General features: G+C 40.1%; 2 protein-coding genes across 17 annotated transcripts in view; one reads left to right on the top strand and one right to left on the bottom strand.

Moving 5' to 3' along the window:
- The first annotated feature begins 323 nt into the window (after positions 1–323).
- LOC113635403 (equilibrative nucleoside transporter 2) lies at positions 324–19364 on the top strand. Of its 4 annotated transcripts, XM_027134772.2 has the most exons (14): positions 353–418; positions 563–617; positions 6968–7021; positions 7129–7210; positions 9375–9520; positions 9908–10047; positions 10171–10305; positions 10449–10546; positions 11831–11909; positions 15672–15832; positions 15961–16063; positions 16167–16252; positions 16370–16569; positions 16697–19364. In XM_027134772.2, exons 3-14 carry the CDS (start codon positions 6990–6992, stop codon positions 16806–16808), a joined length of 1374 nt encoding a protein of 457 aa, XP_026990573.1. In that variant the 5' UTR covers positions 353–418; positions 563–617; positions 6968–6989; the 3' UTR covers positions 16809–19364. The 4 variants fall into 4 exon arrangements, with proteins under 4 accessions (XP_026990574.1, XP_026990575.1, XP_026990571.1 ...); XM_027134773.2 differs by having other exon boundaries at positions 324–596; XM_027134774.2 differs by having other exon boundaries at positions 324–617; positions 7129–7134.
- LOC113635402 (multiple PDZ domain protein) overlaps positions 19355–26446 on the bottom strand; it is a 41804-nt gene continuing 34712 nt past the window's right edge. For all 13 annotated transcript variants that reach the window (XM_047815703.1, XM_027134769.2, XM_047815704.1 and 10 more), the window contains 14 exons: positions 26224–26298; positions 25968–26136; positions 25736–25881; positions 25557–25640; positions 24684–24877; positions 24221–24368; positions 24014–24100; positions 23270–23366; positions 23151–23188; positions 22617–22739; positions 22348–22452; positions 22174–22262; positions 20908–21031; positions 19355–20807 (listed from right to left, as the gene is read on the bottom strand). In XM_047815703.1, the coding sequence (XP_047671659.1) occupies positions 20661–20807; positions 20908–21031; positions 22174–22262; positions 22348–22452; positions 22617–22739; positions 23151–23188; positions 23270–23366; positions 24014–24100; positions 24221–24368; positions 24684–24877; positions 25557–25640; positions 25736–25881; positions 25968–26136; positions 26224–26298 (1626 nt within the window). In that variant the 3' untranslated portion in view covers positions 19355–20660. The remainder of the gene's footprint in view (positions 20808–20907; positions 21032–22173; positions 22263–22347; positions 22453–22616; positions 22740–23150; positions 23189–23269; positions 23367–24013; positions 24101–24220; positions 24369–24683; positions 24878–25556; positions 25641–25735; positions 25882–25967; positions 26137–26223; positions 26299–26446) is intronic.

Raw genomic sequence — 26446 nt, 5'->3', positions numbered from 1 at the left:
AAAAAGCGCTATACAAATAAACTTGAATTGAATTGAAAACTTGAATGAATGTAAACTCATTCCTGCTGTGAAATGCCCCTAACTGCACTTCAGACAAACTACTACTGATTCCTTGTTCAACCAAGGCAGCGTGTAACGTTTATATCGATTACAAGTAGACACGTGTAATCACGCACGTTTTTACTTGCCCTCAATACAGGCGCAAACACAAAACGTCGCGCGACGATGACGTCACAGACGTATGATTGGCTAGAGAGGCTGTCGATTGCGAACCAATGGAATAATCGAGGCGTTTATCTTGTCACTAATTTGCATAAAACCCTATTTGAGGTTCGGAATGGGGAAAAAGAAAAGAAAAAGAAAGCTGAAGCGTGAATAAAATAGCAGGAACTACAAGCATATACGTGCCTATATTTAAGTATTATGTGTTTGTTTTTGTTTTTAATTCCTTGAGTTCTGTGTTTGTGTTATTGTCGCTTTAAGTCGTGTGGGCGGAGCTACGATTGATTGACACGTGCAGCCTTTTCCACATGGTGACTGGATGTTTTTTTTTCCATCCTAGTCTTACGCTGAAAAAAAGAGGAATAACAGGCTGGGTAAGCTTTTGTACTTCCAAGGTGAGCACATGCTTTATGTCTGAAGGTTTAGATCTGTGCTGTAGACTAACCTCCCAGGTAAATAGGATTATGTGTAGGTTAGTGACGATGTGGCTTTATGTACATTTCAGGACATTATATATAATGTGTGTGTGTATATATAATGTGTGTGTGTGTATATATATATACTGGTACTACTGGTAAACAAAACGGACATTGTCCATATTTCACATCGCCTTTGATTAAGAGGAAATAAAAGATTGATGGCATGGCGTATCTTTGCGGATGTTGCTCAGGTCGCACTCAGCGCATGCGCGAAAACTACGTCATACTTGGTTATGTGTACTACATAATAGTTGAACACACTCTGTATGTATATTTGTTCTTGTTATGCAAAAAACAAAAACAGTGCCACAGGAAAATTGGCTTCATGCACAAATAACTAGATTCTAAGAGGTTGTTAATCTAAAAACACTAAAGCTGTTTGGATATTTATGGTTTAAATGTTTACAATGAAGTTCATGTGGATTGAATTGGATAAATTAAAACAGATAAGAGGTTTTCTTAGAAGAAGAAGAAGAAGAAGAAGAAGAAGAAGTCTGTCAATAACTATGAAATTTCATTGTGTTGGTTCAAGATGACAGGAAGTTTGTGGGATTATATGAGAAAAAAAACTGCACTTGATGTTCTGTTCTCAGTACGGTTGTGTTACCAAAGCTTTCCTGTTTGCTCGAACCGCACCGAGGTGTGGGGTTTTTTTGCTGTTGTGCCAGCATCCTTGCCATGGCCGGATTCCATGTTATCTCTTTATTCTGCAATCTACATCTACTGACCCTGTATCTACATTATTTCATGCATTGTACTTCTGCCAGATAATTGGTTTTAAAGGTTTTTGAAAATCAATCAATTAATGAATAAATAATCCTGATTGGCTTGATGAACTCATGACTGATGAACTCATGACTGTTTTGTGTTTTTAATCGGATTACAGGACACGTATCTAAACCAAATCGGCACACTTAATGTCTTTGACTTTGGTCTTGAATAAAAACGATGGATTTTGAAACCGTGATAATGGCCATAGGTAAAACACGACCACTTCAAATTTGATAATTTTATTTGTATCTAACTCTGAACTCTAACTCTAATCAATGCTTAGATTATTGTTAGTTGCTTATCTGGACCTTTATAAGGAAATTAACGTAACCAAACCATTATAAAATATTTGAACAATCTCCATGCAAGTCTAATACTCATGTTAAGGAGTATAATTTTATGTCTCCTATGTGTTTTTTTTTTTTTCTATTATTCATTCCAGGTGCTTTGAGTATTATAGACTTTCCCATGGCGCTCAAGTGCATTTAATTTGAACGCAATCGTTAGACTATCTCCTACACTCACAAAGCCTCCAGCGCTCTGGCCGTCAACATACAGAAAGGATACAGTAAATCTGGCTTATACAATGCGGGAGGTGGACATTTGGAGGACAGGAACGAGATGAGTTAAAAGTCTGTATAGTATAGTCTGCTCGCTTGGTGGCCATCTTGGCATCGGTCCCAGACAGTTATTTCCAGGTAAGGTACAGAAGAGAAGACTTCAACCTACTAGAATGAGAAGAGATGAGAAATAATTTGACAAGCTGATCTTTCAACCACAGATTCGAATCAACTGCAAAAAGTGACCCAAACTTGAATTGAATCGGAAGCCTTTATTATCAGCACATGTACATTAGAGCACGGTGAAATTCTTTCCTTCGCATATCCCAGCTGAGGAGGTTGGAGCAGAGAGGGTTAAGGGCCTTGCTCAAGGGCCCAACAGTTGCAGCTTGGCAGTGCTGGGGCTTGAACCCCGATCTTGTGCATGGAGTATATTAAGAGTGATGTTAGAACTTTCTTTTTTAAAGGTACCCCCAGAAGGGATAAAAGATCAATTATAGTCTTCTGGAACCATTTTCCCCTCTCCAAGTGTCCTTGTATAATAATTACACACTTCAGTTGCTTAACAATTCTAGCTTTCCTCCTAGAAAGCATCTACATGGAAGTCTTTTTTTTTTTTTTAAAGCAAAAATCATTGTTTTGTTTTCAAGTTAGTCTTATCGAGTATGAAAGCAGCTTTCGGATACGAGTCATTAACTTAGCCGCTGGCACGTATGGCTGACTTAAGTGACCTTGGGACAGAGCAAACACTTTTGATGATAAATGTTTTTTTGAACTGACAGTAAGGCGTACAGGCGTACTGCGTAGTTAAGCGTTCCTAAAGGTGTGTGTGCGATTTTTTTTTTTTTTTTTAATTTTTTTTTTATTATTATTTAATATCTTGGAAAAGTATGTCTTTACAAGTGACTGGGTTCATTAACATTCTGTTTTCCTATTTAAGCTTAGACAAAAATTTATCAAGAGTAACTGTTCCTAGGGCTTTCGAGCCACATGCACCAAATTTGGATATGTTGTAGGACTTTTTCGAAGCAATCCGATTTCCGGTACTTCCGGTACCAGGTATCAAAGTGGCCTTTTTTCCCATAGACTCCCATTATAAACTTTGAAGGTTTATAACTCAGCACAGTGGACCCCAACCCCCGGGCGGTCCGCGGACCAAATTGTACCGGGCCGCCCATGGAACATTAAATTATTTCCATTTTATTTACTGTGGTGTATTTCTCTCGGGTTTGTGCGACTTTCCATGGACGAGAGGTTAACCGGGAGCTGAGAGACGTCACCTAAAGCCGCACCAGTACCGCGCATGCGCAAAATATCATGATCTCGGGCCGGGTTTAGGTGACGTCTGGAGCTGAGCGGCTGCAAGCGGCAGTGGTGTTGTAGCTTTGGTGGAGAGAAGGTGTGTATCGCTCTTCTCTCTGTTCACCAGTACTTTGTCATGTTTAACAGTGCTTGGTGTACGTGTATATTGTGTTTGCTCAAATTTAACCCACAAATTAGCAAAAATGAGCACGAAACAGACGTCGTTAGAAAGTTAGAAACTCTGCCGGTGTTCTGGATTAAAGTCATGGCGGAATACCCTGAGATTGTCACCACAGCACTTAAATCCCTATCGCCATTTCCGACATCCTATCTGTGTGAAGCGGGGTTTTCTGCAGTGACCGCAACGCCCCCACCCCCAGCGGGCTGCGGTAAAATGATCAAACATTGACTGGTCCGCGGTGAAAACCACTGACTCAGCAAGCTTTCGAACTATCTAGACAAAACTCGGCCAGCTCCTTTAGGGTGATACTCTGAACAAAGTTTTAAATTGGTGTACCGACTGGCCTTTTGGTTGTCCCACTCCCAAAATATGCAAAATCAAAAAACTTCATGTGATGTCGCATGAAAATAAAAAATTAGCACAACATGGACATGTTACATATCAAAACACTCAGCCCAATGCACTGCCTCACAGTAGGGCTGCGTGATTTAGGGAAAATGTCATATTGCGACCCTAGGTCATCGGGACATAAGCTGTCATGTACAATAAAAGTGCCTGCGCAGCAACAGGAAATATCATTTAACACAAAAAGCTGCCTAAACGGTGGACTTGTGCTCAGGACCTTTCTTTTTTTGAGCGGCGTGTGGACGAATTCTTTCTACGCACACACTATTTTATTTCTTGATAACAGACCGCTGCTAACTATAACACACCGTTGCCATGAAAAACAGAGTGTTGCCATGGACACACAGGATTCTAACCCTAGAGACGGAGCGCACTGTTTTCTTTAACGGAAGCAATACAATTGTTCAGCGGTTTCGTGTTGCAGCCACAGGCGTATGAGACCTGTAAATTGAGCAACAGCGCGAAGCCGCGAACTCATTCTGAATATTTTAAAGGCGTAACAGCTGATGAAAAAGCAGAGACAATTGTAGACGAAAATGAAGAGAGATTTTATCTTAGTTTTTATTTTATACAAAACATTTTCGTCTCGTCTTTTTTCGTCAACAATAATGCATGTTAAATTTAGTCTTAATCAGCGTTTTTGGACAGTGGTGCAGTCTTGTCATCGTCTCGTCTTAGTCATGAAAAAAAAAAGGTTGTTGACATATTTCGTCTCATCTGACAATTAACACTATCTAACAGATTGTTCTTTTTGTTCAGTTGTTTCTTTACTAATCTGGGCTTTTACCTTCATGCATTCATAATACTTTTCTCTGTGCTGTTTCAGGTGCTGATATAAGTTTGTCGTGTCGTCACGTGATGTAGCAACTTAATTTTTTTATTTTTTATTTTTACCAATTCTGGACAGTACCTCTCTCTGCTCGGTGTCGGATATCTTATAGCCAAAATATCGCCATATAACAGAGGTAGCATTTTTTCTGGCTACCAGTTCAGTGTCCGTCTGCTCGGCATCAATCTTCACCCGTTCCGCGCTGCACACCGGAAAAAGTCACGACATGACCATACGCGCCACATGTGCCACTGCCTAAACTGAAACTCACTGGTCTTTTTTTTTAGTAGCGGATAGCGGTGTATTGTATGAAATAAGCAAACAGCTTTCAGAGAGAATGGGTTGTCATGTCCACACATGCATTTATTTATTATTTATTTATTTCATAAAATCGCAGCATTTTGTGTCATATAATCGCACAGGCTTGATATCGCGATTGCGATATGATTAATCGTGCAGCACAACCTCACAGGTATTCGGATCACGTCACATGCTCCTGTCCGCTCGCCTCCAAAAGTATTGGCACCCTAGCTTTCTGTCCACTTGCCTCCAAAAAGCACCGGCCTTTGCGAATACTTGCCTCATCAAAGCCAACATCAAAGTTTGTCGCGACAAACTTTACAAATCTAGTTGTTACTTGCTTCATTTAACAAAAACTGCACATTTTGTCTTGCAGGAAAACCGCAAAACCACCCGTCCCTTATTGGAAAAAAATTAATTACACCATTACTTCTGAAAGCATTGAAACTGGAGACTCCTTCCACACATGCTGAGGTCTCCTCACAGTCACCATTCCCATTAAATGAACCATAAAAATTGTTGCTATAGAAACGATACTGTATTATAATGGACATAAAATCCTGAACACACATTTTCAGGTGTAGGGTAGAAAGTGTTAAACTTTTATTTTACTCAAAAAGGGATTTTCACTCGATATTCCCTTAATATGTCTTCGCTACAGAAAACCCTTAGTGCTGCCTTAGATTCAGCGTCTCAGACAAAACTGTTTACATTTCATTGTAACGATTGTGTATAAAGACACAAACACTAGGCATTGTTTTGTCTGATCACCTCACACTCTCTAAGGTGACATACCTTATTGACATAACGTTTAATGCGGCAGCATGTCTCTGTATGCTCAGGCTAATCAGGACAAAACACCGGTGAGTTTACAAAGACAGCACTGTTGCTGAGACGCTTTTGTCGAGACGGAAGAATTTACACATTTTCAGAGGATGCTGTTTGTTCTGCTTTTCTGCAGGTGACCTAGAAGGTTTGAGGTTTTGAGTTTGAGCACTCTGGAGGATTTACATAAGAGAATACGTGTGTCCATTAGCTCATGATAGTGCATTGGACTTCTAGGTAGAAAGTGGGGAAACCCATAGACGCATCAGTGTTCCTCTGTGTAACTGGGATGACTGGTGTAACTGGTATGCACCAGCTCAAATCAGCCATCTTTATAGATGGTGTTAGAGTTTTGTGTGACTGTTCGTTGGTCTAAAACAAATACTTGTAGATTACGGTAGAAGGGAAGAAGATCTGCTTTGTTTACTGTGAGCAGCCAAGTTAATTTGCTGAACCTGGGTATAAGGAGACGTTCCCGTGTTACTGAGCACTGAGGTATTCTAAGTTCAGGGAATGCTTTCTTTCATTGTTTTATTAAAGGTCAGAAGTTACAACCTTTAGTCGAATGCAGCACAATAATCAGTTATAGAAAATATCTCATGTAAAAGGTGTTACTCTTGGATATAATTAGGAAGGATTTTGTGCTCGGAAGCAGCATGAGGACGCTAAGAGCACATTTGGACCCATTTAAATTAAACGTGTCATTTCAGAGGCATTTCTCTCATTATTTTCTTTATTGCTGATATGAGCTCCAAACTCGAACTCCACATAAAGTGTGATACTGAAAATAAAACGACTGTAATGTGATCGGACATTAGGGAATAATATCAGCGCACGTGTCCTCTAGCGAGACGCCTGTACTGAACCAGGGCTTAGCGATTTGCATAAAATTTGAATTGATACAAACGGTTGCCATGAGCACTCATGTCCACAAGCGCTTAGGAGAAAGATGTTTATCTGGTTTGGGGGCTTGTATGTCCATGTCTCATTGTGTGTGCTGGGTATGTGGTAGCTTAATGGTTAAGGTGTTGGACTTAACCACTTAGCTAGTGGTATAAAGTCCTCAAAATCTGTGCTCTGTTTCTTCCTCCAGTTTGTGGGACCTGACTGAAATAATGAAGACAAATGCAGATGCACCGAGTGACCGGTGAGTTTGATTCACTGTGTTTTATGGATATTAAACTGTATGATGTGATAGTTTAACACCCTGATTTTCTTTTGTTTTGTTTTGTTTTGTTTTTTCTCTTCACACAGTTGGAAGTTAGTAGGAATCTGTTTCTTTATCCTTGGTCTGGGAACACTGCTGCCTTGGAATTTTTTCATGACCGCCTCAATGGTATCTATAAATCCATCTATCCGTCCATCCATCTGTCCGTCCGTACATCCATCCATCCATCCCAGACTATCAGATACAAACCTACACATTTGCAAATTTACAAATGAACTCCTTTTCCGTTGCACATGTTAAGTGTTCATGTAAGACTGTCGGCTTTCCAGATAAAATTTTTTCTTTTCAGCCTCGCTTGCGTTCCTAACCTGAGGCGTTTTAATGAACCACTAGCTTAGCTAGAGATTGTGGGCATTTCCAGTGATAAACCATGGTTGAGTAAGTTACCAGAGTTCTAATGCTCAAACTGTTTCTTTGTTCACAACAAGCTCATGCATCTAAAGTGGTTTAGTTTGTAAGTGATTTCGCCTGACGTACTGAGAAAACTCAGTCTTACCGAGCTCCAAAATAAAAGCAGTAGCAGTTGTGCCAAACTTGCACCTTTTGTTAAAACACCCCTTCCTCAGTGTACACAAAAAGACTAGACAACCTCAACAGTCCCTCTGGAATAACAGCAGCTGAGCCAATTGATATGCAAATCTAGAAAGAACTCTCTAGAAAAGCTTTTAATTGTTTGACTGATCTGTCTTAGCTCACCATAGTTTCCCAGGAGGCAGAGCTTTGTGTATGTAGAAAAAGAAAAAAATTCAAATTCTTCAACTTTTTAACAGATTCGGACTAAATCTTGCCAAATTTATCAAGCTTTACTCTAAAGCTCCTTTAAGAATCAAAGGAAATTTGTAGAAGACGGTAGTGAGAGCAGATCTGCTGTATGGGTTAGAGACTGTAGCAGTGAGGAAAAGACATGAGGCAGAGATGGAGGTAGCAGAGATGAGGATGTTGAGGTTCTCTTTAGGAGTGAGGAGGATTAGGAACGAGCACATCAGAGGGACAGCTCAGGTTGGCTGTTTTGGTGACAAGGACAGAGAGACTAGATTGAAATGGCTTGGACATTTACAGAGGAGGGAGATGGTTATATTGGTAGAAGGATGTAGGAGGTGGAGCTGCCAGGTAAGAGGTCAAGAGGAAGGTCAAAGAGGAGATATAGGGATGTGTTGAAAAAGGACACAGGTAATTGGTGCGAGAGTAGAAGATGCCGAGGATAGTTAGGTAGAAACGAATGATTCGCTGTGGAGACCCCTAACGGGAAAAGCCAAAAGATAAAGAAGACTATAAAGCTCCTTTGACTGACCCCACCCACGGAAGCCGCGCCTTCTTCGCCCTGTCTCACATCCGTCATCATCTCTCGCTTGAAAAGTGCAACGTAAAGACGCATGATGCAATAGGAAGTGATCTACGTTCATGTGAAATCAAATCTATCGATGTGTCAATTCGACTTTGACGTTAGACATCAATTAAGACACTGGAAAGGAAAAGTATAAAAACACACACGTTCTAAATACATTAATGGTAATGACGATTAGAGAGTGATTAACAACACACGCTCACTATCATGTACTCGTTCAAACAGTACGTCAATTTTGCTGACGTAAAACCCAGAACGGGGTGTGTGTATAAACAAGGTTTTATATTAACCACTAAGCAAATGCCAGCAAGCTCTGCCGTACGATGATTTCCTGCCTGTCATCTAGGGCTGACATTTTTTTAAAGCGGAGTAAATTATTCTAAACAAAATCATTTTCAGCGTAATTACAGGGAGCGAGATTACAGTGTAATAACTGACGTTATTAAACTTTTCCAATGTCATATATGATATTGTTATTAAACATAGCCATCTGATGTAGAGCTGGGAGACAATATAATGTTACCATGGTTAATTATGTTAGCATCTTTATTAGCTTTTTATCCCTAAAATAATGAAATAAACCAATTCTATTATTTATACTTAAAAAAAAATCTGTCACAAATATTAGTTTCAATATTATTTGAAGGCTAGGCTAGAAAAATCTTTTATTTATAATTATTTATTTATTTACTTCCTTATTTATTTATTTTAGTTTGTTGATTTTATTTGGTTTGCAGAAGGATGAATTATTTAGCTATAATTAAAATTTTTTTAATTTCTTATTTTCAACAGAATGGTATCTTTTTTTTTTTCTTTTTTTTTCCCAGTTTTTTTTTTACTTATTTTTGCAGTGTTACAATCCCAATATTAGCAACAGTTAGTCTTTTAAAATATTACTAATAAGAAAATGTCTGTGTATCTGGATAGTACTTCAATAACAGGCTTAACACGTCAGAATGGAGCAACGGCACCCTTACGGCAACGAAGGAGTACTATTTCAACAACTGGATGACGCTGCTATCCCAGCTGCCTCTGCTGCTCTTCACCTTACTCAACTCCATCCTCTACCCACGGTGAGATGTACTAGTGAATTGTTTAGTGATTTAATTCCATATTCCATAACTAAAATAGAATTATAGAGGGAGGACTCACTGACTTGAAAAGGTGTCTTCTGCCTAGAGTGTTAAGATTAAACAATTGGCTATTAAAAACAAAAACGTCTGAGAAATTAAGAATGGCTTAATGAAGATTTCCATTACAGATTCCACTTATTTTCCTCAATCGGAGCTGTTGAATATCAACCTTATAATACAATTCAGTTATTTCCTGTTCTGCACTTGGTTTACTTTTAATTATGGTTAACATTAAACATTTGGAAGACACCGGAGCCCTGAAGGCTTCTGGCTGGAGCTCACTTTTAACAGCACCGTCATTAACTCCGATTGACCTGTTTCTGTCAGGATCCCTGAAAGGATTCGAATAGCAGGCAGCCTGGTCTTCATCCTCATCCTCTTCATCCTCACAGCGATCCTGGTAAAGGTTCCAATGGAGCAAGACCGCTTCTTTTCCATCACCATGGCGACAATCTGGTTCATAAATTGTGAGTGATTTTATATTTAATGGATTTTTAAAAACGGTCTGATTTTTATCCGTTTATTGTTGGTTTTGATGGAAAGGCAGCAGTTTCATGTATCGCATATTAACTTGTTAACGTTGTGCGTAGCGTTCGGAGCAGTGCTGCAGGGGAGCCTGTTCGGCTTGGTAGGCTTGCTGCCTCAGAAATACAGCGCACCGTTCATGAGTGGACAAAGTCTCGCCGGGACGTTCGCCGCTCTTGCCATGCTGTTCGCCATCGCAAGTGAGTCGCACGAACGCGATAATTCACAGTGTGTAGACCTGATCAGATAACTACAAGATACTGCATGTTTGACCTTGACCCAGTCCTTACCGCTTAAATAACTCGGTATATTGATAAAAGGGTTTTGTGATTTAATGTCACAGGTGAGACAGATGAAGAAACTGCAGCTCTCGGATACTTCATCACTCCATGTGTGGGGACTCTGGTAACACTGTTCAGCTACGTGCTGCTGCCCAAACTGGTACGTGTGTCTTGTTGAAATTGTTCCGTAGCCATAGGGCCTTTTTACACCTGGTCACTTCATGTGTTGTCTCTGATCCCATAGCTATCTGAGTTGTTAAAACTGTTCCATTTACATTAGGCCACATAAATGCGTCTCGGCGAATCGGATATCGATCCGATCTTTCTACTCCCGCCCAAAATGCAAATATATTTGACCTCATTTCCGGGGTAATTGAAATGGAACACGCTTTGGTGTATGCAATCAAGAAGAAGATGGAAAAACTCGTTACGATGGTTATGCTACAAAAAAACAGCATTTACTGTTTGCTGCATTTTCGCTGATGGCAGCAGCGCGTTTTAAGACCCAACGAGACCTCGGGTGAAAGATCACCTGCGAGTGACGTACCTCCGTTTGGGAGGAGTATAGCGCTGACGTATGTGGCTTGAACAACCACATTCATTTACACCTGTCCAGTTTCATCTGAAACGCGTCCCAGACCACCTCCTGAAGTGGTTCGAACGATCGGATTTATATCCGTCTCGAAACCGTTTAGGAGGGCATTTAGACCTGGTGTTTTTACCATCGGATAGCTATCTGATCACAGAAAACCCATGAAGTGACCAGGTGTAAAAAAGCCCCATATAAATACAGACGTTGTTTACAGCCCATAAAAAAAATGACCAAGCGTCTATTGTATGACTTTACTTTAAACCTACAACATATTCTCTATCTGTACAGGAATTCCACATGCCATCCTATTCACTATACTATATGCACCGTATATTCATAATCACTCTATGGTCTATACGTATACGTCTATCTATGTGCTTGTGCTATGTTGAACTTAAAGATTTAGTGCTCCTTTTGCTCCTCCTCTATACTGAAGAGAATTTGAAATGCTACATCATACAAACAGGTCCAACAGCATGTCCCAGAATTATACAGTAGCCATAAAATGTATGTAATACTCAACACCGTGTAGGTTTCAGTCACAGAAAATAGAAAAAAATCGTGCTAGGACATATATTCAATACTTGGTTCACTTTCTATAATTCTAATCAGAAAACTGGTGTAATCTTTAATCAGTGTTGGTTGGGCTCTTGGCTTAAAGGTTATGGTTAAAATGTGAATAAATTAATTACAAGCAAAAAAACGGAGAACATGAGACTGTAAAGAAGTAATAAGAGAAGATCTGATTAGCATTTCAACAGTGAAATGTCTACCGATATATTGTGTGTTCATGTGTGCGAGTGTTTGTTCGTTAGATGTTGTTTTGTATCATTTATTTGCGTATGTTTATAGGAGTTTGCCAGATTTTACCTCAACAAGAGTAAAGACCAAACCTATGAGATCGAAGTTTCTGCTGAGCTTCTGCCTGAAGGTACACACACACACACACACACACGCACACACAGTATGTAATGGTGTTAAGTGGGTGATGTTGTAGTAATGACTTCACAATCCGGTTTCACAGTAATGGCCCGGAACAGATTCAGCAATAAAAACCGTAACGAAAATCAATCAATCTAAGGTGTAAACAGCTAAGAATACAACAGAGAACGTGTCCTAGATGAACAGATACAGATACAAATTGTACTCGTTCAGATTTTTTTGGCAGTTTGTTTGCTGTCTTTGTTAAAAACGTACAGTTTAAAGCCCTACTCGGACGGGATCAGTTTTACGTGGGGACGTGGAGTAATGCAATTCGCACGGGACAAGACATCTCAGTAAAACTAGCAGAAGTCTGAGGGGTAACTCGCTTTACGCACCACAGTAACCTCCTTGTCGTCATGTGTGTATGACGTTGCTTCCTGTTATCACGTGCGCAAACAGACAACATGGCACCAACAAGAAAAACGCGAAACTGGAGCAAATGTTACAATGTTACTACAAGAAAATATTTTCTAAATAAAATAAAAGAAGTTTTGTGCCTCTAATGAGTGGTTTCGATCTTCTTTTTGCTTTAAATGGTATGCGAAAAACACTGGAGGTTTGCCACAGAGTTGACCCACCACCTGCAACGCAACCGAATGCTTCTTCAAGCACCTCCATGCTTGCAAAACGTGCCAAAAACTACTTTTAAAAAGGAAATGACGGAATTTTACCGTACATATTTATAGCGGGTCTTTTCGGACGGGATTAGTATTACCTGAGGTAATTTTTCCATGCCTTTTTACAGAAGGTAAAAGTCGCTGTAATCTTTACTGACATTGTCCGTAATGATTACCGAGATGGCACATTCGGACGGGACTAAAATCACAGAGAAGCTCTGGTAATAATTACTTTACCCCCACGTCCCCACATAAAACTAATCCCGTCCGAATAGGGCTTAAGAAAAACTGTTCTAACCAGAGTTTGTAGGGAAAGACTGCCAAGAACCACAGACGGAGCATCTTTTCTTATGGGACACAAGAAACACGTCACTTGTCATCCCTGTGCATAGAATAAAAAGCTCAATAAAATTATATAAATGGAAAATGCATTATTTGTCTTTCATAAAGTGGTTTGCGCCAGCAGCCCAACCTTAAACCCTGCCTTACTGAAGTTCAGGGGGAAAAATTAAAAAATCAGAATAGCCAATAGAAATGCTTGTATTTATAGAGCTGCTGCTCCGTATTGGCCATTGCCCTCATTTTCCTGTCATTATTGACTGGTTCTAGAGCATTATTAGAGGACAGTCTGCCTGTAATGAAACACTCTTGAGTGCGTCCAGCTATAAAGAAGACTCCGATGAATATTCCGGAATGTACCAAGCCTAAAAAGTTAATCTGATATTTCATCTTAATCTCATTATTATAACTGTCGTTGTCAACTGGAAAACCACTCCCCTATTGGGGGGAAAGATCTTAATGCAATTATGACCTCACCGTCCAATATCGCTGCTTTGTACGCAACTATGATGTCGCAATTCAATATTCAGGAAAGTCATCCCAATCTGGTCGCACAATGACCTCGCAGTCTGATGTCCCAGTAGAAACAATGGTCATTATTGCGATAGATCGCAATGTCTCTATTGCTATTGCTAGATCCGACTGTGATGTCGCTATTGCGGTAGGTTGCACGTTCTGACCTAGCAGTAACATCACAGACTGATGTCTCAATAGGAACATTGCAGGCTATCGCAATAACCACATCACAAACTGATCGAGTCTCACAATAATGACATAACCATGTGATCTCAGAATTGTAGGCATCACAGGCTTATAACAGTTATAACCGGACGGTCTGGTCTTGCGATTACATCGTCGCTGTCTGATGTTGCAGTTTACATCACGGTGAAGGAATGACATTTTAATTTCATTATGATCACATCACATGATCCCTCACAGACCTCTGTCGCATGCGTGACGTCACAAATCTGTGTTGTAGATTAGACCTCGAAATCCTACACTGAATATCTGCGTTGTAGTTATTACTTTAAAATCCACAGCTGAGATCCACTGTGTTTCTAGAAGCTATCATTTATGCTTCTGCAGTCATCGATCCAAAATCAATTCATGTCCAGCAGATGGTGACTGAGCCTTTTGACCTTTTAATTATGCTCATGACTCTTTCCAGCCATATAACCATCAAAGGCTGAAAGAGAATCAGGACCATTCAGGATTGTTTACTTTTCATCAGCGTACAGTAAACAAATGCAGTAATGTCATAGCGTCACTTATCCTGTTTTAGCGAGTGCTACGTGGAGCAGTAAAGGCAAGCTGGTTTCCTATACAGGCTGTGAGAGGTTTTTTGTTCAGATTAAAACAATTTCCATTTTTTTCTGTAGTGCTTTCAACAATCTATAAAGCAGCTTTACAAGAATAGATGAATTCAAGATAGAAATCTAGCCCTAGTGAGCAATTCAGAGGCGACCGTGGCAAGGAAAAACTCCCTGAGAGGAGATTAGGAACAATCCTTGAGAGGAAACATCTGTGTGACACCGGATGGTGATTTATAAATCGTTTTCCTTTTATCACTGTGTTGTATGTGGTGACAGTGCAAATATGCAAGCAGTAAATTTATAAACCTTTTCCACCAAAAAGAACCGAGTGCTGTTTCAGAGCTGGTGCTGGTTCAAAGTCAAGTCAAGGTTCATCGGCTAGAGAGCCGTCACTGAGCCGAGTCTGACGTCACTGTATACGTGTCACGTTACACAGCAATGTTAGCCCAGCAGCGCCAAACACAAACACAACATCAACAATGGTGGATGTTACTTTACTGTTAATGCTCATGGCTTTGTGAACCTACATTGGCATCCAAACGATGCGAATCTGACGTGTACGTGCAGCTCCGTGTAATCTGTATAAACGGAGGTTGTAATCGAGAAAGTACATAACATTATTATTACATAATTACATAACATTATAATGTTATTACATAACATTATTAACAGAAAAAAGTTAGCCTTAGCATGTAGCTACTTACTATCATGTGTGCTGATAATGCATCATATCGTGGTAAAGTAAAAGTGTATTAAACATTGGTATACTTAAGGTACATTATCAAATGCGCTAACAGTAGCTTCGCCCACAGCCCCTGACATTTGCATTTAGCAGACACATTTGCATCTTATCCAGAGTGACTTCCTTTTTTTTTTTTTTTTTTTTTTTTTCCTTCTCCAGTTTATACATCTGAGCAATTGAGGGTTAAGGGCCTTGCTCAGGGGCCCAGCAGTGGCAGCTTGATGGGCACAAGCGGTTCTTAAGTCTAGACCAGCAACGTTTTGGTGCTGCTTAAGAACCACTTTTCCTTCTTCAGAGCCGGTGCTTTGGCTGTCGAAAAAGAAAGAACCGGTTCTAAATTAGGCGCTGGCTCCGAACCAGCACGCAAACTGCCTCAGTGGAAAAGGGGCATTAGTCCTTTTTTTATATATATTTTGTTGAAGTTCATCAACTGCTCTCTGATGCAGAATCACAACCCGGGTTTTATAGTACATGTACCTGTGGGTGGATCCAAAAGTCTATTCCTCATTGCTGTGACATCATGACTTTACTATTTACTTGCTTATTTAACAGGAAAGCTTTCCTCATTTTGTCACTAGCATGCAGCTTGGTTTCTAAACATTTCTTCATAACCAGTACCAGCATCCACTACAAACAACACTGCACCAAAATGCTTCTATGACGGCCCCAATCTTTATTTTATATTATTCTCATGGCAGGAACACAGGAGAATGGGGAACTGAACATTCAGGCCACTGATTCACTGCCTAATGGATCTCCCAAAAGTCCAGAGTGTGATGGTGCCAAGCAAGCATTTATTTGTGTTGACACTGAGCATGCCAAGCAAGCAAAGAGCTCTGTGTTGGAAGTGTTTAAAAAGGTGGGTTGAGAAATCGGATGGCTCTTTTTTTTTTCTGTCAACATTTTCGATGTAAGTTGATTCCACTGGTCGGATTCCAGCGAATCTCCACCTAAATCGCTAACCACTTCTTCAAATCTTCTGTTTAGATTTGGGTGATGGCGTTTTGCGTAACGTTCGTGTTCACGGTTACGCTCTCGGTCTTCCCCGCCGTCACGGTGGACGTGAAAACTGCCTACCCAGGAAAGTGGGGTATGAGCACTGACTATGCATGTATCACTCTTCAGTAAAGCTTATATTAAAGCTCATTGTGTATTTTCTCTAAACTACTGTATGCTTACGTGCTTTGTCTCAGAAAGGTATTTTATCCCTGTATGCTGTTTCCTGCTCTTTAACCTGATGGACTTGACTGGGAGATTTGTCACCTCTTGGGTGCAATGGGTACTTGAAAATTTTGTGTTTAACTACTTTAATCAATTCTGTTAATGTTTTACAGAATGTGTCAGTTTTGCTCACTCTGTCTCTCTGTCTCTCTCACTCTCTGTGTCTATCTCTCAGCCTTCTAAAGAGAGTCGGTTGTTCCCGATACTAGTGGTGTCCCGTATGATCTTCATTCCTCTGCTGATGTTATGTAACGTTCAGGGCCGAAGCTTCCTGCCTGTATTCTTTTCCAGTGACTGGATGTTTGTCATAATCATGCTGCTCTTTTCCTTGTCCAGCGGTTACTTCGTCTGCCTGTCTATGACTTACGCACCGCAGTAAGTAAATAAATACATCTTCAGGCATGACCATCCATTACACTTCAGCCCATTACTCTACACACTCAGCTATCCATGCTGCTTCTCACCCTCTCAAGTTTATATTCACGTCACAACTCTCTCCCAGGTTGGCGGGTCCACAAGACGGAGAGACAGCAGGAGCTCTGATGACCTTCTTCCTAGCTCTGGGGCTTTCTCTAGGAGCTGCTCTGTCCTTCTTGCTGCGGTTCATTGTATAGTTTAATCCGACGCTTCTGCGAGGTGACCAGGCCCGGTCTGTGCCATCGCTTCCTGACGTGTGATCCGTTACCAGAAGCACTGCGGACAAAACAACCTAATCACTTAATTCTATTTAATGTTTTAGCAGAAGGCTGGAAAGAAAAAGAAAACACTGCCCTATTTTTATTGAGATGTTTTTTATTGCACTATCTTGGTTTATTTTCTAAAAGGGAAGTCTTGACGATGAAAGAACAAAAAGGGAATTGTTTATTCTCGGGGGTGGGGTTGGATTGGGGGGGGGTGTTTATTCTCAGTTCAGTTTCTACCAAACTCTTCTTCCAGAGTAGTTAAAGTTGAATGGTTTGGCGAGTGAAGCGGTGGAGTGATGCAATCCTTTCCTTTCAATCACAGGGACTATCACTTCATGCCTTGTTTTTTTGTTTGGTTTTTGTGGCATCTGCCAAATGCTGGAAATGTAAATGTCGAAGAATAGAAATCGGCATGGATGGATAGGAGAAAGAATGGGATCACCATGGATGATGGATGGATTGGAAAAAGAATAGTACTCACCGGGGATGAGTAGGGATAAAGAATGGGAATCAGGAGGGATGCACGGGTAGAAAGAATTAAGAATTATGAATGGGAAAGAATGAGAAGACGGACGGATGGACAGAAGGACAGGAAAAAGAATGGGACTATGAATAGAAGGTAGAAACCTTAAGAAGAATGCTGGATAAATATACGGATGCACGGACGGATGAATGGGAATCTGCCTGGATGGATGGAGGGATTTATGGGAGAAAGAATGGGAATCTGCCTGGATGGATGGAGGGATTTATGGGAGAAAGAATGGGAATCTGCCTGGATGGATGGAGGGATTTATGGGAGAAAGAATGGGAATCTCCATAGATGAGAGAATGGGACTTTGCATGAAATCAGCCATGTACCTTCACACTATGACGAAAAAGATCCTATTGTTTATTTGTTGTTAGCAAACCAGCAGTGGTGTGGAAAAATTAGATGCTGATTTTTATTAACTCATATCCTAATGGTACTTTAACCATTAAGCATAACCTCAGGAACGTTCTTGTTACACACCTCGTGACATGTAAAAAATGAAAATGTATACTGTGCTGTTTTGGTTTTCTTGTTCACAAGAAAAAGGAAGAGAAAAAGGGAAGTTTTCGATTTTGTCCGTTAAAAGGAACTCGTGTTTTAACCCACATGCACACAGTGAACACCAGATTTGTGCAGGAAGACGAAGGGAAATTCATATACTTGCAGAATTCTCTGATTTCTAAGCCTCAGGCTGTATTTATAAGCTTAGTAGAACACATAATAGATCAATTTTGTTTAAGATTAAACACTTTTTTTTTCCCATGAAGTGTAACCGTGTATTAAAAATAGAACATACAACTGAATAACCATGTTCTATTCAGTATTACGTGTAACCGAACATGGATTGTAGGAATGTATTTATTTTTATTTTTTTTGCAACGCATATTCAACGTAAACCTTCGCACGGATCGATTCTTAGAATAAGGGAAAGACGCATGGAGCAATGCACACTACGCGAATGTAATTTATCGTAGAGTAAATTGAAGGCTTTTAGTGAAGCTCGTCTACGTGGTCCTCGATGAGAGTTATGGCAGGTCTACACTTCGGCCCTGTTTGTTTCGACTGGTTTGAAATGGACCACAAAAGCCAAGCTGGACTTTTTTTTTTTTTTTAAACCGAGCTTTTCTCCTGAATGCCTGTTTCCATGGTAGCTTTTAGAAGTGTTTTGTTTCACTTTGCAGCTCTGGGCTATAAATCCCATATGCAAATTCTGTGCATTGGTAAAAGATTTTTGTTTAGTGTGTGTTTTCATGATTTTTTTAATTGTTTTATGACTGACTGACTTTTGGTCCTGTAATTGCTCAATGATGTTTTTTTTTTAAATACACTTTATTAGTTGTTGTTTTTTTTTGTTTTTTTAACATTTATGGTAGATATCCTTAACTATGAGCAACTTGCATTTATCTCCTAACTTATATATATATACAACTGAGCAATTGAGGGCTGAAGTACTTGCTCAGGGGCCCAGAAGTTGTAACTTACTGTTTTTTTATTATTATTATTATTATTATTATTATTATTATTGTATGCTGACTTGAAGCAGGTTTGCTTTAAACTTTAAGCGAGGTGAAAATAAAAAGGATTAAGATTCTCCTTAACCTCTATCAGATCTTTTGTGAGAAGTAAGAGGTGTATCCTGAACTGATTTCTATCCAGTGTCTGAATATATGTTCCAATCACTTTGTAAACAAAAGCCTTTTTTTTATTCAGAAGGATGTACACCTTGATCTGTAAGTTAATAGCGACCTGATGAACTTGTTTCTATGCATGAGACATGGTTGAGTTCCAACACCCCAATAATATGCAGGTTACTCGGCCCTCTAGTAGTTCTTGACTATCTATATACATATTTGAAAGCCATTGTATTTATAAAAAAAAAAGCGATTTGCTGAAATAAAATGCGATATTTTGGCTGTTTTATGATGTGAGGTCAAATAAAATGAATGGATTTGTTTGGATGTCACTTTTATTTATTTCTCTCCAGAAAACAAAGCGCTGGTGTTGGAAATGCTTATTGCTTGTGTGTAAACTGTCTAAAATCAGTAAAGTTGTGTAGAATGCTTATGGATAGATACATCATATATACCAAAAACAGTGTTTCTTTCCGTTAAAAAAAACAAAATCAGATCCAAAACTACTACAAATAGCCCTATATACACAGACCCAGTGTGAAGGGACAGTTAGACCACAACAACAATATTAAAACCCCTTTGTGTGCTGGTTAAGTTTCTCAGTCTCGGTCCCGGTTTTTAAAAAAAAGAACACAGTATAGAGGCCTAAATCATCTCTTCACATGAGTTGTGTGTTCAGCAATACCAACTGTATGAATGTAGTCTAGAGATTTTTATTGACTGATTGATTTATTAAGTCTGGGTCTAAAACTCTTACCTGAAGTGTTAACTCTGCTGTCTAATAAAAATTAGTTGTAGATCAGGCAAAGCTGCAAAGGTAGAAACACCCTTAAAAACCGACTAACTACATTTACTACGAGCTGCTGTTTGAGATTTTCTCTATGCTTTGATGGAAAGTACATTCATATGTTCATAACTCCCACTAACTACTTATACGTGAAGCTAAATCGGTATAACGTCGCTGTCGGGCGGAATCCTCGTATCTCCAAAATCATTATTTTTCAGGAAATAAAAAAAAGCCCTATCTTATCTGCAATGCACAGGGTTTAGTCCGCGTTGCAGTGGATTGTCTTGTGCGAAATTCCTGTCCTCAGATGAGCACCAGGACTAGCGTGGGTTAAGATTTTTTTTTTCTTTGAGCCCACTGTTTTGAAGACATTTACCTCAGAAGACGTTTTGTTTCTTTGCGACTCTTCTTGAGGAGGAATATGCTGCGAAGCTCTCCCGCGGAGTGAAGAAGAGGTGGACAGTTGAAGTGTCCAATGGAGTTAAGAGATTTGCGCTCAAGCTATTTTCAAGACTTTAGATTGGTTAATGACTTGTAAAAATAACAGACCCCTGTGGGGACTGACCGATAGCATCGATATGTGAAAACACACAAGGTTTACGCCCGACAGCGACGATATTCAGTACAAGAAGCTAAAAAAATCCTCTTCGGTAATTTCCCAACAATGTGAAAGGTAAGAATTTGAAACATCTGTTGTGTTAATAAAAGAATAAATAATGACTGATGATCATAATAAAAATATGATTTTGTACTGGATATTTACAGTAGTACGGTTAAAAGGTCACAGTGTGTAAAAATCCAGTGTTTTTTACTAAGATCTTGTATAATTCAGGGTCCTATGAGAGTATAGTGAGTGTGATGGTCCCTTTGGTTTTTTTTAAGATACCAACAGCCTCCTCGTGCGTGACTCCTTCTAAACTCTGTCCGTTGACTGCGACTATCTGATCTCCACGCTTTAGACGCCCATCTTCTGCAGCTGCACCCTACGTACACACGTTCGTATCAGTATACAGAATAGAGTTACTTTTATAGCAAAGATATTATAAAGGACACAGAATACTAAATCGTAATGAAACCTTTTACCTTCCCAAACACCGTTTTGACATAGATGGGCAGGTCGCCATGGGGACTGCCGAATCCTCCCACTATACTGAAGCCCAAGCCGTCTGGCCCTCTCTCCAGACTGATGGTCTTACACTGAGGAGGACTGTGGAGACACAAACACAAGCAATAAGATAGATGGATAGATATAGACATAGAAAGAAAGAAAGAAAGAAAGAAAGAAAGAAAGAAAGAAATTTAAACAAACGAAGACAAATGAATGAATGAAAGAAAGAAAGAAATTTAAACAAACAAAGACAAATGAATGAATGAAAGAAAGAAAGAAAGAAAGAAAGAATAAAAGAAAGAAATTTAAACAAATGAAGACAAATGAAAGAAAGAAAGAAAAAAAGAAAGAAATTTAAAAAAACAAAGACAGATGAAAGAAAGAAAGAAAGAAAGAAAGAAAGAAAGAAATTTAAACAAACGAAGACAAATGAAAGAAAGAAAGAAAGAAAGAAAGAAAGAAATTTAAACAAACGAAGACAAATGAAAGAAAGAAAGGAAAAAAAGAAAGAAAGAAAGAAAGAAAGAAAGAAATTTAAGCAAACTAAGACAAATGAACGAATGAACAAACGAATGAATGAACGATAGATAGATAGATAGATAGATAGATAGATAGATAGATAGATAGATAGATAGATAGATAGATAGATAGATAGATAGATATGAAATTGCACATATGATCCATAAAAAAATTCAAACATTTAGGCCTCAAATATATTTAGAATAATTAAATTGAAAATAAAGAAGGGAATAGAAAGACACCAAGAAAGAAAGTAAAGCTCTGCCACATATTTGAGGGTAAACAGTTAGATTACGTAGCTACGTAGCTCGGCACCTAACGCTTAAAGGGCTGTTGATGTGTCTGCTTTGTTAGCTTGTTCTTTATGTGCGGATTAAATGCCAGCCAGAATAACGAGTTTGTTTCTATGGTAACAATCGATCGTTTTCTAACACGTTTATCTGAAAGCGCAAGATTACTTTCAGCCATAGACAGATATGAACTTCTGATCTGTTGGCAGGTATGAGGCCACATACGCTACAGTGGTTGGAGACTCCAGGAAGTGAAGTTTCGATTTATTCTTGTTTGGCAGTTCTGTGTAATGATGGTTTGTGTTATTAGCTTATTCGATAATAAGATAATGGTCTGAGAAATTGACAGGTGTGTGTGTGTGTGTGTGTGTGTGTGTGTGTGTGTGTGTGTGTGTGTGTGTGTGTGAGCAGGAAAGGTGTATTCATACACACCCCAGGTCATCGTGGAATATACTGCTGCTGGTGAGTCCAGATGTTTGATCCAGAGCAGGACCTGTTACTGTAGTGTCACCTCCGATAACCTGAGAGTAAATATGAACCAAAACATGAGTACTGCATCTCACGACAGTAGATATCATGTGTGTGTGCACATTTGCGAAGCTACACCTGAAGGCTTATGGTTCCTGTGGTGTTCTTCATCAGTGATACAGCTTGGCTGTGGGCCATGCCTTCTGTAGATATGTCACAGATCGATAGGATTCTATCGCCGACCTGTTTCGGAGAAATATTGAGAGAGAAAGCCTGATAGGTAAAGGGTGTGGATTACTGTTGATTTTAATATAGCATGGGGTAACACACGATGGAAAAAAAAACGCACACACACACACACACACACACACACACACACACACACACACACACACACACACACATACTCTGAGTTTCTGTGTCTGTGCAGCCAAACCAGCGGGGTTCATCATGGCAATGAAGATGGGCACATCGCCCAGAGGACTGCCCACTCCACCTGCTATACTTATTCCTAGTGATTCACAAGGACCCTGAAACACACACACACACACACACACACACACACACACACACAGAGTGTAACATCTGTACAAACAGTGTCACATGAAACTTACAAAGTACTTTGTTTCCTTTCTGACTTCGTTTCAGTTTCCTTCCTTCTATTTACTCCTTCCTTTCGTTCCCTTCCATTCCGTTTTTCCTTCCTGCCTCTTCCGTTCCTTCCCTTCCCTTTCGCATCCTTTCTTCTTTGGTTTCCATTCCCTTACTTCCTTCCTTTGCATTCTCTCCCTTCCTTCAGTGTCGCTCTTTTTGGTTCTATTCCATTGCATTCTACACTGTGTTCTTTCCATATATTTCCTTTCTTCTTCTCTTCCTTCCTTTTCTTTTCATTCCCTGTCTATCTCTTCCAGCCAGCCATCCATCCATTCAATAACTCTTACCTTGGAGAGCACCACAGTTCGGATGTCTTGGTCCAGTGCTGAGAGAGAACACAGACCGTGTGTTACTAATCGGAGCTCTGCATGTATTCAGATCAATCTCAGGATTGGGTTTTACTTACATTCCTGACTTCTACGGCTGTTCTCAAAGTCTTCTTGTGATCTGCCAGAACCGGTGAAAGACAGCTGGCTGGCTTTACAGCTTTCCCCATCGCTTAGCTACACACAAACACACACACACACACACACAATTATATATGCCATTCATTTCACAGACTTCCATCTACAGTGATCCCTCGTTTATCGCGGTTAATGGGGACCGGAACCCCTCGCGATAGGTGAAAATCCACGAAGTAGGATTGGCCCTAAGTTTGACCTTTTCACTGATGGTCATCATCTTCCTCTTCCTCTTGGGCTCACTAGAGGAATCTTTAGCAGGAGCACGGCACATAGGAGGCATTGTAAGGGCTTAACAAAAAGTTAATTTCGAACACAATACGCGAGACACAGTTGACAGCGTGAACAAGAGTGGCGAGATACAACAAGGGAAGAAGCTGGGAGAGGATGCAATGATGCGCAGCCAATCAGCTCAGATCTCACGCTGGGAACCAATCATGTGCCTTGTCTGCGTGCTTGTGGGTATGTACAAAGCCTCTGAGAGAGTTTCTCTTTTTGTCTAGCATTCTGGGAAACCGTTTTTTATTTTTATTTTTCGATGAATAATCTTTAAAAAATCACTGATGCACTTGAGGCCGCGAAACTTGAACCGCGAAACTTGAACCGCGAAACTTGAACCGCGAAGTGGCTAGGGATTACTGTATTCTTAAAAAACAGCAAGAGGTTCAAAGAATTAAAGAACTTCCCACCTGACTGTCCTGCGACAGGCGTCTCTCTGAGTGGAATGGACCTGCCTTGAAGCGTCCCACCTCTAATTTGATTGGACCAACGCAACACTAAATAGAGGCCAGAGTGCAAAATCATGTCTAGGGTTAGGTCTTTGTTTAAGTATTTACAGCAACTAGGACATACTGTCTTACAGAATAAATATAAAACAAGACACATGGTGTGTTTACCTTTAGCAGGGCGGCAACGGACTCCTGTGTTGCTGTTCGAACATCCTCACCGTTAACGGACAAAATCTGATCTCCCTGCAAGAGCCGGCCATCAAACTCCACGATGCCTCCCGTCACAATGTCGGACACAAACACTCCTGTGTCATTTCTGCAGGAGACGAAAACAGACGGTGACATTTTAATATATTCTTCACCAGTTCTACCTTGTACTGACAAAACCTGCTAAATAAATTAGACAAATTAATGCAAAGGTTAAAACAAAGAAGTGGGAAGTCACAGTGTGTACCAGTGAATATCCCAAAAAAAAAAAAAGGTGAGATGTTATTTTTTACTTATATAGCAAAACTTACATTTTACATTAGAGCTGTTTTATAGAATTATATTTTATACATTGTAGATGCACATTAAATTAGACTTGGCGTGATATAGATGACATGTAAAGATGAACAGTTCGCTCCGATACCTCCTTCCGACGATACTGAGTCCGAGGCTTTGGCCTGGTTTCTTCTGCAGCTCTACTGACAGCACATCCCACAGCTCTTCCTCCTTATACTGTGCTTCGTCACGGAACACAGTCAGACGCACTCGCTGTGGCGTCTGCCTCAACACGTTTATCGCTTCGTCGTGGGACGCGGTGCGTAGGTCAATACTGTTCACCTGAAAGAAAAAAATAATAAAACGTATTCACAGATGTAACTGAAGGCTCATCCGGTCTATGTAACCATGAAACCTAGCATAAATTACTGCTTAATGTAATCAAGTGAAAGTGTAAATAATATGGATTTTTATTAGAAAGAATTATATTATGGGCTAGCGAATTTAATTAAATTCAATTAATCGTGGGTGCACGGTGGCTTAGTGGTTAGCACGTTCGCCTCACACCTCCAGGGTTGGGGGGTCGATTCCCGCCTCCGCCTTGTGTGTGCGGAGTTTGCATGTTTTCCCCGTGCCTCGGGGGTTTCCTCCGGGTACTCTGGTTTCCTTCCCGGTCCAAAGACATGCATGGTAGGTTGATTGGCATCTCTGGAAAATTGTCCGTAGTGTGTGAGTGAATGAGAGAGTGTGTGTGCCCTGTGATGAGTTGGCACTCCGTCCAGGGTGTATCCTGCCTTGATGCCCGATGACGCCTGAGATAGGCACAGGCTCCCCGTGACCCGAGGTAGTTCGGATAAGCGGTAGAAAATGAATGAATGAATGAATCATTATTTTCTGATATATTTAAAATAGCATACTCGGCTTGTGATGTTAGAAAGTGTGCCAGCCTAACAGGGATATTTCAGTGTAGCGCAGATGTTAATATAATGCTCATGTTCGAATACTTTGGATTGAACATTACCTCGAGAATCTGATCTCCTGCCCAGAGTCTTCCATCTTTAGCAGCAGCACCTTCTTCGTACACCTCGTGAATTATTATAGTGCCCTGTCAAGCATTTTGACGTTAGCTCTCTGCTTAGACTACTCACTCTTTCTCACACTCACATTTGTATAACAATGCAAAACAATTTGAATATTTACCAGCAGTGTGTCACAGCCACCCACGATGCTGAGGCCGAGCCCTGTTCTTCCTTTAGAGATATCGATGGTAGTCTCACAACCAGGGATTATAGGGCAGGTCACAGGGTCAGAGACCAGAGTTATGGGGGTTGATGATCTGCTAGAACCTAAAACACCATCACCATAAATAATCTGTAATCAATAGCCATAAACTGCAGGTGAAGTTTTTAATCTATAAAATGTTCATCCTCACTCTTGACTGATTCCATTTCAGGGGGTGTCAAGGACAGAGGTATACTGGAGACCACCACTGGGTCTGATAGTCTCCGTGTCTGGTTGGATGACGTAGATATTGCATCGTGGCTATCTGTACAGAGACTGGTCTTGTTTGAGCTTGTTGCTTTGCTCAGTAATGATGTTACCTGCAGCAAAACAAAAGAAAATCTCTTGTATCTCTCGACAAAATAAAACTACATGTAGAGGTGTTTTATAGATGGTGCAGGTATTACCTTCTCCACAGAGAGGCCATGTGCAGTTTCGTTATCTACTACCGTCGGCCTGTCTCCTGACTGTGTACTGCAATCCTGTATAAACGCATGCACACACTGTTTATTTACCGTATCGTGTGTAAAGACGGCACCGATTTAATATTCATCGATACACGTTTAACTTGAAATATCAAATATCGCATCGTATCTTGTAGCCCGGCGATATTTAGAAGACCGCATTAAC

This window comes from Tachysurus fulvidraco, chromosome 7 (assembly GCF_022655615.1).
Source record: "Tachysurus fulvidraco isolate hzauxx_2018 chromosome 7, HZAU_PFXX_2.0, whole genome shotgun sequence".
NCBI classification, from domain to species: domain Eukaryota; kingdom Metazoa; phylum Chordata; class Actinopteri; order Siluriformes; family Bagridae; genus Tachysurus; species Tachysurus fulvidraco.
The sequence above is the reverse complement of the archived record's forward strand: the minus strand, read 5'-3'. Positions and strand labels throughout refer to the sequence as shown.

Coding starts and splice junctions, on each gene's coding strand:
- LOC113635403 (XM_027134773.2), top strand. CDS start 6,990: ATGAAGACAAATGCAGATGCACCGAGTGACCG. Junction 15,833..15,960: donor TGTTGGAAGTGTTTAAAAAG/GTGGGTTGAGAA, acceptor TCTTCTGTTTAG/ATTTGGGTGATGGCGTTTTG. Junction 16,570..16,696: donor TCTATGACTTACGCACCGCA/GTAAGTAAATAA, acceptor ACTCTCTCCCAG/GTTGGCGGGTCCACAAGACG.